The sequence below is a fragment of the Asterias rubens genome, chromosome 7 (genome assembly GCF_902459465.1).
Source record: "Asterias rubens chromosome 7, eAstRub1.3, whole genome shotgun sequence".
Classification (NCBI taxonomy): domain Eukaryota; kingdom Metazoa; phylum Echinodermata; class Asteroidea; order Forcipulatida; family Asteriidae; genus Asterias; species Asterias rubens.
The window spans coordinates 6,553,924-6,567,931 of record NC_047068.1 but is presented as its reverse complement, the minus strand read 5'-3'; the positions used below and the strand labels follow the sequence as shown (position 1 = coordinate 6,567,931).

The window sequence follows — 14,008 nt, the reverse complement described above, 5'->3', positions numbered from 1 at the left end:
AAGTGCACACAGAACACCTGCTTTTAAAGGCAGTGGACACTATTGGTAATTACTCACAATAATTATTAGCATAAAAACTTTCTTGGTGACAAGTAATGGGGAGAGGTTGGTGGTATAAAACATTGTGAGAAACAGCTCTCTCTGAAGTGCCATAGTTTTTGAGAAAGAAGTAATTTTCAACGAATTTGATTTCGAGACCTCAAGTTTAGAACTTGAGGTCTCCAAATCACCCATCTAAACGCACACAACTTCGTATGACAGGGGTGTTTACTTTTTTCATTATTATCTCGCAACTTTGATGACCGATTCGAGCTCAAATTTTTACAGGTTTGTTATTTTATGCATATGTTGAGATACACCAACTGTGAAGGCTAGTCTTTGACAATTACCAATAGTGTCCACTGCCTTTAACAACACAAGCCTATACATTGTATTCAAACCGCGTCATAAGCGAGGTTAAATAAAAGAGATTGTCTTGAGTTTGAATGTTAATGAAGCTGTTCATTGAGTCAGAATAATCAAAGTAAGGACGGGAGAGTGTTCCACATTGGAGCTGCTCGTGAGAAGGCTTTGGAGCCTAAGACTTAGTTCTTTGTATCTTTCTTTAAAATGTCTCAATGCATGATTGCCCCAAACAATGCAACTCTTTGTAGAATTATGTCAGACGAAAATATTCAAGGTGGAAAATGGCTTGGGGAGAAGAAGGTATGAATCGATATTCCTCTTACAATGGTCTAGATTGTAGGATGGAGGCTACAAGACGAGAATATTTAAGATGAAAATAGCTCAGGGGAGCTGAAGGTAGGAATAAATATAATCTAGATTATAGGATGGAGGGTAACATGCACCAGGCAAGGAGTTCAAAAGAAATGCAGTTCGTGGAGTAAAGCTGTTGGAATGGATCTTTGTTGTGCAGCTCAGCAAAGCAACAGTGGGTGAGAACCAGCAGATTTAAAAATACGGTGGAGCATGAGAAAATGTGTTCGCACTGTAAACTCAGTTCTTTCCCGAGATCTGTGAAAAAAAATCACAAGCATATAACTCGGGTGGGATTCAAACCCATGACCTTTGTAATTCTAGAGCAGTGCAACTAGACCACGAGATTGCAAATAATATTCTTTATCCCCATTCTTTATCCCCAATGCATCTGTTAAGGGTGGGAAAAGCAATACAAACGTTTAAACCATCTCCCTAGCTAAACAAAGTAAATTGTTTACATCACCCAAGAAAAACAAGTGATGAACAAAGACAACAAGTTTTTGTTTCTTCAAATAAACACACTTTTATTTGACATCTATCCATATATAAGTCAACTCAAAACAATAACTCAGTTATTCCATATCATATCAAATAAAATGATGAGGACCATTTCAAACTTAAATATTTGAAGTGCCAGTGTTCAATCAAATTGATTCAAAACGAGGATTGGTAGACTCTTGTTATTTAACTAACATAAAATTATTAACATAAAAATTGTCATCTGTGCCAACCTTTTATATTTTTATACATTGAGCTAAAGCCAAGAATAAAATGCCAAGAATAAAATTCCAAAGAACTCTTGCGATTCTTGCCCAGATCTGTCCAGAAATATTCAAAATGAAAAATAATAAGTAGCATGGAGATTATTTTTTTTAAACCAAGTCTTATATTATTTTAATAAGAAATCTTTGAAATATTGTGTACTTGAAATTAACTGGCACTGTAAGGAAAAGGGGTGGGAACCCCTGAATAATATGAATCAAAAATATGAAGTACCAGTTCCTGAAATAACATATTCATTTCATCTTAGGGTCACCAAGCACAAACATCAGCACCCTTAAAAATCCTAGTTTCATTCAAGTCTCTCCAAATTACAAAGTAATGTGCTTTGCATTGAAAGTTCAGTACATATACACCGACACTTGAACTTTGACCCTTGAACTTTGACCCTTGAACTTTGACCCTTGAACTTTGACCCTTGAACCTTGCCCCTTATCTTTGACCCATCTGTAGCTGAAAATGTCCAGGGCAAACAAGGGCAAATTACAACAACCATCAAAACAAACCCCACCCACCAGTGAGAAAAATAAATATGAACAGCGCCCTCATTGTCCCAATCAAGCCAATAGCCCAATCTGTTTTTTTCTTTCATGAGCACATGTGGTTGGATTTATTAAATTGGATTCCTAAAAGGGGGTGGAGTTTTATGCTGACAAAAGCTGATCCAGATAGGGGGTATTTCCAAGGTCTCCACTGGCCGCCATCGACATCTTGCCGTTGAATATCTTCTTTGCAATCTGGGGATTAAACAAATTGTAAAATAAGGAAATTATTTCTTTTTCATCAAACTGCAGCTGTCATTGAAAATCATCAGACTTTGTAACTGTAAATTCTCACTGCATACACCTAATACAATGAATCCCAGATTCAGTTTTTAAATGGATTTGTGCCTAATGCCTTTGTCAAATACCTGTTACTTTTAAGAATAATACATGTAATAATACAATAAAAATATGCACTAAATAAAACTACTGAAGAATTAAATGTTACATAAAAAGTAAAATATATGTAATATGCAGAATAAAAGCAAAGACAAAAAGATACAACCAATTACACAATAACAAAATTTCGTAGATAAAAAGAATTTAATAACGGCTGGGGAAAACAAATTGCTTGTTGACTGATAGTACTCCTAATACGTTGTGGCTTACGATCTACAAAACACAAACTCCTCCGGGGAAAAACAACAAATCATCGAAGGGGGGCGATAAGGTTTCAGAGTGCAGCACCGAAGCTTTGGAACTCCCTATCTGAAACTGTGAAACTCTCCAAATTACTCAACATATTCAAGAACAGTTTAACAACTCATCTTCATAGAAAAGCATTTTGTTAAGTTTATTTGTCTTATTATGTTTTGCTACTTTCATTGCTTGTTGGTTGTTTTTTTGTAGAGCAGCGCCATGAGCGTCGCTTACGGCGGATACTGGCGCTATAAAAGTGTTCATTATTATTATTATTATTATTATTATTATTAATAGAAAGGAAAAAAAGGAGAAAGGAGAAATTATTTTTAATCCCAAAGTGAACTGGTTGAATCGGTAACTCTGACTAACCTTGACTGCATCATCTCCTGTGATGGCATCAATGTCATTCACCAAGTCAGCTGATGAGACGTAGGATCCGTTCATGAGAGACTGAACTCCGATGTCTTCAAGGAGTGTGGATTGGTTCTCAAGATTCATCAAGATAGCCGCCTTCAGCTGGTTCCTGAAGAGAGTAAAAAATGCAGTAGAATAATTTTAACATTCAGCTCGTAGCGTTCCACTTTGGTTAAATATTACACAGTGAGGTATTATTATATGATAATTAAAAAAAAATACAAGACCTCATGCAGGCCTGTATGCTTTATCTTGAAAGGGAAAGGGCCCAAAGGCATTTTCTCCTCGGTAAAGGGCACCTTATGGAAATTGTAAAATTTCTACTGGAGCATTTCAAGTGCACCTTGGCAATGACCAGAGGCATGGAGGCAATCGCCTCCGTTGCCTCCATGAAGTATCAGGCCTGCTGCCCCCTTGCAATTGTCTGTTTGTGAGTTTACTGGACCGATGCTAAAATCACTGGCTTCTGTCCTTCAGTCCAGTGCAAACTTCAAGCACTGAATGTGCGTACCAACACAAACAGACAAACCCAAATCTGACCAAAGTAAACTTGTTTCTCAGTCACCAACATGCGTCAAACATATCTGCAGCTAGCGGGCTGCATGTGGTATTAAAGACACCGGACACTATTGGTAATTGTCCAAGAGCAGTCTTCTCATTTGCTGTATATCAAAAGTTGCGAGATAATAATGAAAGAACAACACCCTGTCACACGTAGTTATGTGCTTTTAGATGCTTGATTTCGAGACCTCAAATTCTAAATCTGAGGTCTCAAAATCAAATTCGGGGAAAATTACTTCTTTCTCCCAAACTACTCCACTTCAGAGGGAGCCATTTCTCACAATGGTTTATACTACCAACCTCTCCCCAACCAATTAAGGTTTTATGCTTAGAATTATTTTGAGTAATTACCAATAGTGTCCACTGCCTTTAAGAGTTAGCACTCTAGTCACTATTAAGTATAGCTCAGCATCACAAAGCACTAAGATTCATCATCAGATGAGTTATTTAAATACTGCCTTGAATGTACAAATGTAGTGACATCACACTTAGCAATAATGTTAAATTGATATACAGTTGAGATTAATATTAACTTTTTGTGGCACTGGCCCATGGTTACTTCTAAAATGAGTGAATCCCAACCAAAACACAGCAGATTTGTTTCTGTAAGACATTCTCAGGTTTGCAAGTGCTAGTTTGACTTACTTGGCTCTGGTGATATCCGCAGCATCCATGTTTCCCTTGGTGACAGCTCCAAACTGTTTCATCATGGACTTCAGCATCTATAGGTGATCAAATGAAATGGCGTCTTTCAATTTGGTCTGTATATATTTTCTTTTATTAATTATAGTGCTTGAGAGAAATTTAATAGATTTATGATATAGTGCTTTGTAAGCCTATAAGGTGCTTTATACCTCAATCTCATAATTCAAACCTTTCAAGAAACCTGTCTTTAAAAGTGCCTTTAAAGCTATTGGACCCTTTCGGTAAACAGTGTTGTCCAAGGCCCACACTTTGTGTACCACAACTTCTATATCAAATAACAAACCTGTGAAAATTTAGGCTCAATCGGTCATCGGAGTCGGGAGAAAACAACGGAAAAACCCACCCTTGTTTCCGCGCGTTTCGCCGTGTCATGACATGTGTTTAAAATAAATCCGTAATTCTCGTTAACGAGAATTTATATTGTTTTGCTGTTTTCTCAAAAAGTAAAGCATTTCATGGAATAATATTTCAAGAGAAGTCTTTCACCATTGCCTTCTGTAAACCCTGCAAGTTATTTGTAAATCTGTGAACTTTTTTTTTTTTTCTGAACCGAAAGGGTCCAATGGCTTTAAAGATGGAACTACATGCTCCATTTTATTAACCTTATTACAGAACAATTTATGCAATATTGATAATAAAACACCTACTTTACTAGTGTTAAATTGTCTTAAAATCAAAATATACATTGTAATACTAAAGCAAATAACAGTTTATAAACTTATGGTTATATTCAAAACGAAGTTGTTTTACTGTTAGTTGATTTTAATTGTTAACAAATTTAAATACCTGCACATTTGTCAAAGATATGTATGAGAAACAGATTATAATGGTTTGTGGAAATTGATGAGACATACATGTATTTCACAAAAGTTATCACATACATAGATAAAATGCAAGGGAAACTGACTGGGTAAATTTTAAAATAATTTCAGTCAGGTGATATAAAATATAAAGAGAAAAATAGAACATAGGAAATACAATTGTATGTTGCAAACTGCTCCCCAACCAAAATGTCCTATGGTATAACAATTTTTGTTAATATTTTTAACATCTTTTTTTTATGCAAGCCGCCAGACACACAACGCCGAAAGGCCACTTCAAGGTGTTGGCTACAATTATTTTATTCCAGAGGCTGTTGCCACCTACTCCTAGGGCTGAGACAGGGACCTTACACCTTTTACAGTCCATACCGATGTAGGCTTGGGTATCATCAGTCCGAAGCCTGGCTGGTAGACCAGAAAGCACTACCGCCCCACTAAATTTTGGCTAAACATTGACATTTTTAAAGCAATATTTTCTACTTTAAGAGCTTTATTAAATTGGGCCCGGGTCCAGATTGTTAATGTTAAGGCAGATCTGAACAATGTCTGTGCTAAGGTTTACTTACCGCGCCCATCTGATCAGCATGGGTAATGGCGAACATGCCAAACAATCCAGAGTCGCTGTATGACATATTGAAACAACTTGCCTAGGGAGAAACAAAATCAGGAATCGTTCACATATTGTATAATGCAAGCAGAAAAACTAAAAAGGGCCTGGCGTTTTGCCAAAAGAAGAGTCTTTATCGAAGGCTAAACTACATGTTGTACAACAATTAATTATAGTAGCACAACATTTCTAAAGCTGAACACCGAGAAGACAAAAGAGATGATATTTGACCGATCACAAAAACATTCATTAAAAATATTACATATATTTCATAAAAACAAATAAATATCAAATAGTTGTTCATTAAAATATATAAACATATAAAGGGAAGGTGCACGTTTGGTAATTACTCAAAACAAAAATGAACTTATAAACTGACTTGGTAACGAGCATTGGAGAGCTGTTGATAGTATCAAACATTGTGAGAAATGGCTCCCTCTGAAGTAGCATAGGTTTTAAGAAGGAGGTAATTTCTGACTGAACCAGAAGTCTTTTATTCCTATCTGAAAGCACACAAATTCAGCCAACGAGGGTGTTTTTTTTTCTCTCATCATTTTCTCGCAACTTCGATGACCAATTTAGCTCAAATTTTCTAAGGCTTGTTATTTTATGCTTATGTTGGGATACACCAAGTGAGAAGACTGGTCTTTGACAATTACCAAACGTGTACCTTCCCTTTAAACACGCAGGCAACAAATTTGTGACAGCAATACTCTGCAATTTGCTATCAAGAAAGTAAATGAATGCATCTAAACAATACACAGTCAGCTCAGTGCGCAGATGCATCACCATACACAACCCAGGCAGTCGAAAAATTTCATGGGTTGGTCAACTCTACGCCTGCAACCACGGACCTCCTGTTTTCCCTATTTTGTTTATACTCTTTTGCAACAGCTCCCAATGGTTTTGTACACGTTTTCCAACTGTGGACCTTTCCCGAACCGTGGACCCTATTGTCCTCTTTTGTATAGGTCCCCGGTTTGAACGTGCATACCTACTCACTTGCAAATAACATGAATTACAAAATGCAAAACTTACTGAGAATGGCACCGTCGTTGCTGCTGCAGCAGCCTGGGTTAGCTTGGAGGAAGCTATCTGACTGCCCCACTTGATGTACGGCCCGGTACCCATCAGATGTTGCAAGACACCCAGTGACAGTAGCTCCTTGCTGTTTAGTTTGGCGCCTTGTACGCCGACTGCTGCATAGGCAAACCCGGAGTTCTGCTGTTTGCGAATCTCGCCACCTGTACAGACAGTGGTGTATTTGTGAATAGATCATTAAAAAACAAAATGACACCCAAATAAACAAACAATCTCAGTTCAGACGTGTTTAAAGTGTTTCTCATCTGGGTTTTCTTACTTCCGTCACTATCTTTTTATGCTGTTAACTTCACCATTTCATAACAGATTCTTAAAAATGTTGACGCCATTGGAACCAGAGAGACAGATCTGGAGATCAAATATCACAACGTGAACTCTGATGGTCAAGTATCTTGTCGTCAAGTTTCTTGTAGTCAAATGCACATTTATCATCTATTTTGTTGATGGGACTCGTTCACAAGCAATGCATACAACCTCTTGCCGGGTACATAATACATCTTTCTATCTGGCTTTCCACACCACGCCCAACATCTTGTCATTTCTATCTGGCTTTCCACACCACGCCCAACATCTTGTCATGGTAACTAAACAATTTCATATGCCTACCTGCATACTTAGCTGCTGGCATCTCGTTTCTTGGCCCTGTCTTCAGCTCAAAGTTCTCCCCAAATGCCTTCAGTTCATCATGGCCGACGCCTAATAAAACAAACAAAAGTTTTAATCCAACTACCAGGGGTTGAAATAAATGGTAAATCACAGTTATTTCAAGATTTATAAAGACATTGCACAAGCCTCATGCATGTACACACGACTTTATTGAAAACCAAAATAATTTCATAGTGCTTTTAATTTTGTTGGCACTAGAATGGGCTAAGACAGTCCAATAAATCAGCAAACCAGCTGAAAAGATACAAGTATTAAATCATAAAACTCAAGACCCACCAGACAATAAAATTTGAAGAAAAACGAGTCAAACACTATATGCCCCTTCGGCTTCGCCGCGGGGCATAAAAACAAAAGGCAAGATCAGATCTGAAATAGGCAAGATCAGATCTGAAATAAACCCAGGCCTAAACCCATACGTACATACACAAGGCAATCATAAAGCCCAAGTACATCAAGAACACAGCGCATGCCTGCATTAGGTATTACAATTGAATTACAACATCATAAATTTACAGAAATTTAGTTTCCATTGCCAAATAATAAAACAACTATTAGTTAAAAGGACAGAAATATACAGGCTCAAAGTAAGTATGGCATTAAGAACGTTTTGAGGATTGCAAGTTACTTACCGACTCCGACTAGTGCCATATTCTCAGCAGTGTACATGTTGTTTACCCAATCCATCAACATCTCCGTGCTGATCTTTTCCACCATGTACTCTGGAGCGTACAGGGACCGTCCTAACGTATCTCTGAACGCAGCGGAGTGCAGATTCTCTAAAACCTCTGAAAAGATAAAAATATGAAATGTTTTTTTTTACAAATTGACTGTCTGGTAACGCTAACAGCAAAAGGTAGTGTGCCCCTGTCTGGTAACGCTAACAGCAAAAGGTAGTGTGCCCCTGTCTGGTAACGCTAACAGCAAAAGGTAGTGTGCCCCTGTCTGGTAACGCTAAAAGCAATAATATACATTTAACAATAACCAAATTATACCCTTCCACCGCTTTGAACAAACAAGATAACTAACAGAAGTTTGCGGTAAACACTATGGCCTTGAGAATAATGTGTCTGGCGACTTGCATAATTAAAAAAGAGAAAACAAATGGAAAAATCTCTTTTGAGAAGTGTTGGTTCTGAAAAGTTCCGGTGGTTAACCACTCAATGTTTTGATCAGTATGCTCTGATCTTCTTCAGGAGAATGCTGGACTCTTTTTACTGGATGCTTTTTACTGCGTGTCATGGCCGAGTGGTTAAGAGCATCGAATTCAAGTTCTGGTGCTGATTCACCGGAGTGTGGGTTCGAATCCCTGTCGTGACACTTGTGTCCTTGAGCAAGACACTTTACTATAATTGCTTCTCTTCACCCAGGGGTATAAATGGGTACCTGCGAGGGTAGAGGTTGATATTGTGTATGAAAAAGCCACAAGCGCCTTACAGGCAGCTCAGGGCTGTATACTCCCCAGGGAGCTGAGAAACATTACAGGGATGTTATTGGCCCCATGACCAGGGCACTAATGTAAAGAGCATTGATACGGTTATTGTGAAATGCGCTATATAAGAATTTGTTATTATTATTATTATTATTATGCTGCTTTAAGAACTTGTTGCAGTGGTGCGCAAAGGCGGTAAACAATATGTTGCAATGGTCATGCTCTTCCACCCAACTGAATGCCCCCTCCCTCTAACCCTCATTCCCCCCCCCCCCCCCCCCGACAGTCTACTTACCAATCTGCAGTTGGTTTTTGATGGAAGCGAGATCAAAGTAAAGTCTCTGTCTGTTGTCTTTGAGCTCCCAGGGTCGGAACTGCTGACCAGTGGTTGCATTCTGCAGGAATGCCGCACCTTGATCTCTGAAAGAAACAGAAAACCAGACAATGGGGCATTACTCAGATGACCCCTTCCTTGCACAACTCTGAACACACCTCGTAAGAATGCGCGTCCACCGTTTTCATAGTTTTGTGCTAACAATTAATTTGAGTAATTACCAATAGTGTCCAAGATTTTCACACCCTCTGGAATCAACTGTGACAAAATTCTATTTGGGGACCTGCCTCTAGACTCGGCTGTTGAGCAGCTCAATAAAATGGGGCCCTAGTGATAACCCTGAGAAGGGGAACTACTTACAGATGCCCCCGTAGACATTGCACAGAGTACATCATGTGATCTCTGGTCGTAGTGGCTTCCAAGCTAGCACCAAGGTCATCCAGCCCTCTTGTGATGTTAAATGTTGTTGCATTTTTTGTTGTCTGAAAGAGGGCAACACATACCGAGTGAGGAAAAACAGTCCACACATCTAAAGAGTACACACATCTACAGTTTGCTCCATGTCAGTGATTTTAGTATTGGGCCAGTAAAAAAGCTTGGTGGCTGTGTGCTTTTCAATTGAAATGTTGCCTTCATAAATGAGTATCAAAAAGGTCTTTATACAAACAGCAAATGAGATCTATAGATCTTCTCTGTTAAAGGATTTGGGTATTTTTTGTAACACAAAACACATTGTCCACAGATTGACATTAAATTTACACCGTTTGAAGAATAGGTAGAATAATAGAAAGCTTACCTTACAAAACTACTTGGTGAGGTGATGTAGTTTTAGAGAAATAAGTAAAACAATGCCACAAATATAATTGTTGTCTCCTCAGTCAATAAATTATTTTTATGACTTGCTTTACTCATTTATAAAAAAAAAAAAAAAAAAAAAAAAAAAAAAACAGCACCTCGACAAGTAATATTTTAAGGGAAGCTTTCTACCATCATTATCTTCAAACTGTGTGAGTTTGAGTTTGAGGTCAATCTGTGGACATTGTGTTTTGTGTCCTACACAAAGTACCCAAACCCAAAGTGATTGTTCACCCCAATTTGATTCTAGTCTTGCTAAGGGAAGCCATCAAAAATAAATTAAGCGGCGTCCTGCATCCCGCCGTGGTCGGCCGCAAAATCTTGCCGCAGCCGGCCGAGGGGTCGGCACAGTGCGGCCTAGGAGTCAAAACATGCATGACAATAGAACAATAGCAGCATCACAGGTGACTGCATCTATAAAGATTGCGGCGCACGTGCGGCTGGCTGCAAAATGTTGGTCTGGTACACATTTTGAGCACAAGCCCTGCAATCTTGTGAATTGTCACAAACATTCAGGCACTGAACATACACAACATAATGTTTGTACTGAATGTCCAACTAGAGGTGGGGACAATCTTGTTACTTACCAGGTGGGCATAGCTACGTAGGCAGTGACTGATGCCCTGGTTTGCTGTTGATTCATAGCGTGACCCAGCGTTGACGAGCAGACCGATTCTAGAAATGGGTGAGTGGTTCTCTACTGAAGCAACTGTTAATCCATTGCTTAACTTGGACACCTGTAACCATCAACAACAGAACTCATAATTAATTAAATAATTAAAAAAATAGGTTTAGTTTACAAATGCGAGATGATGAAGATATGTTCAGTTTTAGATGTGACGTGGGATTTGAACGGGGGACCACAGAGGTAAAACGTAACGAACCACAACGAAGAAATGTTACTATAATTTACAAACAGTACACCACTGAGTCAATGCGCCCAAAATACAATTTATCTCCTCAAAAGTATCAGGGGTCGATTTCACAAAGAGTTTATGGGAGAATATATTAAAAACTTAAGGCTCGTCCAAAGTTAGTATGAACGAGTAACTCATCCTAAATGGAGATAAGACTAGTCTTAACTCTTAGTGAAATCCACACCTGGCCAAATCATTTACAAACAGTGGTTATTGATTATGGAATTTCAATTGGATTTAGAATTGGCCGATTCTTTCTCAATGGCTAAAATGAGAAACAATACAATAAAAGAAAAAGGTGGGGAAGCAAAAGTAAGGAGCAGAAAGGAAGACTGAAATTTAAAAAGGGTTAAAATTAATGATGCCTTCTTTTGCCACTGTGGACATGTACGTATGTAATGTTTCTATTCGAATAAAAAACTACGTATTTAGCACAAAAGGCCCCAAAACTAAAGTGGGCCAGTCAGTAGTCATTTATTTATTATTAAAAACATTATCATTATGTACTGAAAAACTGAAGTACTTATTATTTTACCTGGACAGGTTCTTTAGGGAGCGCTGGCTTGTCTGCTGATTGAGTTGCCGGGGCAACCTGGGCTGTAAATAGTCGGCGCTAAATGGAAAAATAAAAAGTTTGATTAATTTTATAATAATTATGTAGCATAGTAAATAATAAGGTTTATCGCGATTCAGAACCGCAATAGACCGATCCAGTAGGCTCCGCCCCAGTGCGTTGTGGGCGGAGCCTACTGGATCGGTCTATACCCTATGGAAAGGCAGAGGGTACTTCTAGAAACTATAAGGCTCCCCATGAGCCTTATAGGGGTCTTATATTTTTGACCTCCTTCACGCTACACGTTTCTAAAATCGGCGTTGATATGAAAGTTTTACGACCGTTCGCCATCAATAACTAAAATTTCCTTTGTACTACACACCCGAAACTTTTCCCACACACTCAATATACATTCATGATGCTTGTATGGCCTTTTTGATGAGTTAAATTAAAAAACCTCTTCAAAAAATTAAACTTTCTGATCAGTACTCACTGTTGTTTTTTTGCCGCATCGCACGTTATTTGACTTCTCAATATGTTCAACGCTTTATTTTTTGGGGGAGCCTTATAGTTTCTAGAAGTAGGCAGAGGGGGCATTCGACGCCACGGTGTATGTTGAACATGCTCGACGTGCTCACGTGTAAATAAACTTTTCTGTATCATGACTATGATTGAGAGTATCAGTATTTGGTTCAGAAACTTACAGAAACACTAACACTAACACTCAGTACACTTTAACAGTAACACTTTTTCTAACAGTTTGTGTTGTGTTAAAAAAAATCCTATTTTGAATATTTTCTGCATTCACAGTACTAACACAACCGCAGATCTCTAAAGTCTAACTAATGCTTCCTTCTTCTGTTTTAAAGAAGCAAGTGCACCAAAAGGTCAAAACTTAAAAGGAACTTGGATTGGAAAACGGAAGGCGATTTTGTTACAATATTGGCGTCCGACCGCTTTTCGTGCAAGTGAAGTTTTTTTCTGGTTAAAAATTCACACTTTTTGTGAAGTTTTTCCATTAACTATGTTTATATTACAGAACACATATAGTTCTAATACATCTATGGTTTATTGGCCATTTTTGAGGTAATTAAAACTTGTTGGCGGCGAGTTGTCGGCGCTCTGGACTTGTTGTCGGCGAGTTGTCGGCTTTTAGTAGGACCGCTTCAAATTGAACCTTTCTGGACAGTAAAAGATAATAATTTGACCTAACTATATCAAGGGAGAAAGAGGAATTCGTATACGGCGATTTTGTCGGTACTGACGTGACGTCGACGCGGCACAATCGACCTGCGATGCATGAAACCGGTTGATTCTCAGTTGCCGACGACTGCAGCTAGACATGGCAGATTTGACGAGGGTGCCAACTCGACCCAAAAACTGCTTTTCATTTTTGTACATGACCGTAGCTGTTTGTATTGTTGAATTATACAAATTGTTAGTAAAAATAAATTCATCAAACCCTACATTTGAGAAAGAGAAGCAAACCTTACCGATAAACCAGTAAAAACTGGACGAAATCCTGACAGGGACATCATCTTTTCCTGAGCGTGCCGGTTGACAAAAATGGCTGCCTACTGCCGGTGAAAGTGCGCCCTCAACGTGATAAAAGGAGGCAGATCGACACGATTTGAAGGTGTCAGGACACTTCGTACCTTTGCCACTTCGTATCCTGGACATCCAGATTAGGCTGTCTCCAGATTAGGCTGGTAAAGGAGTCCAAGCTGCGTCGTTACCAGAGGCAGAAATATCAGAGACTCCAAGGTCGGATTAGAAGGCGTCGCGTCGGGGTTCAAAAAGACCAAAGATTGTAGCAATTTACTCAGTGGTTGATGTTCGATTGTTTGGGGCGGATGTCTTCATGTTTGAGATTTTTTGATTGATTTATTGTCTTGTTTTCTTTACTTTTTGATCAAGAGACCAGAATAATATTGATCACTCAAATCGGATGTCAGACACTTCGTACCTTTGCCACTTCGTACCCTGGACACTTCGTCTTTTTGAAACCCGACGCGACGCCTTCTAATCCGGGTAAAACATGGGGGCAATTTTTGCCATGGCATAAAGAAAAACATTGTACACAGAAAGAAGGAAGTACACCTTTTCATTTTTTTTGATGGACAATGTGTCGCCATGGGGACTTTTTGAGTGAGCCGCTAAACAAAAAAAATGTGTTATTGTTTTTCAAATTTGTATTTTAATTTTGCTGCCTGGATCTGAAAGTGTTTTTCAACACGGGTTGACTTAGCATGGTGGTAGATAAGATGACTTTTTGTAGACAAATGAGATATAAATCCTTGTTTTCCCCCACAGGGGCACCGT

At 38.6% G+C, this 14,008-nt stretch overlaps 1 protein-coding gene across 1 annotated transcript; it reads right to left on the bottom strand.

Annotated features, from left to right (window-relative positions):
• Positions 1 to 1,240: 1,240 nt before the first annotated feature.
• On the bottom strand, positions 1,241 to 13,282 carry LOC117293017 (cytochrome b-c1 complex subunit 2, mitochondrial-like). The gene is made up of 12 exons (XM_033775220.1): positions 13,180 to 13,282; positions 11,669 to 11,746; positions 10,804 to 10,953; positions 9,722 to 9,843; positions 9,323 to 9,447; positions 8,228 to 8,383; positions 7,539 to 7,628; positions 6,870 to 7,075; positions 5,791 to 5,871; positions 4,344 to 4,420; positions 3,093 to 3,246; positions 1,241 to 2,276 (listed from the first exon to the last, which is right to left on the bottom strand). The coding sequence occupies exons 1-12, from the start codon at positions 13,222 to 13,224 to the stop codon at positions 2,184 to 2,186; spliced, it is 1,377 nt and encodes a 458-aa protein (XP_033631111.1). The 5' UTR covers positions 13,225 to 13,282; the 3' UTR covers positions 1,241 to 2,183.
• Between the last annotated feature and the right edge of the window lie 726 nt (positions 13,283 to 14,008).

Excerpts from the sequence above, each read along its gene's own strand:
- LOC117293017 (XM_033775220.1), bottom strand. The coding sequence starts at position 13,224 with ATGATGTCCCTGTCAGGATTTCGTCCAGTTTTTACTGGTTTATCG. Across the intron at positions 11,747-13,179 it reads CAGTTTTTACTGGTTTATCG|CGCCGACTATTTACAGCCCA; the intron begins GTAAGGTTTGCT and ends TTTTCCATTTAG. Across the intron at positions 7,076-7,538 it reads GCCAGCAGCTAAGTATGCAG|GTGGCGAGATTCGCAAACAG; the intron begins GTAGGCATATGA and ends CTGTCTGTACAG.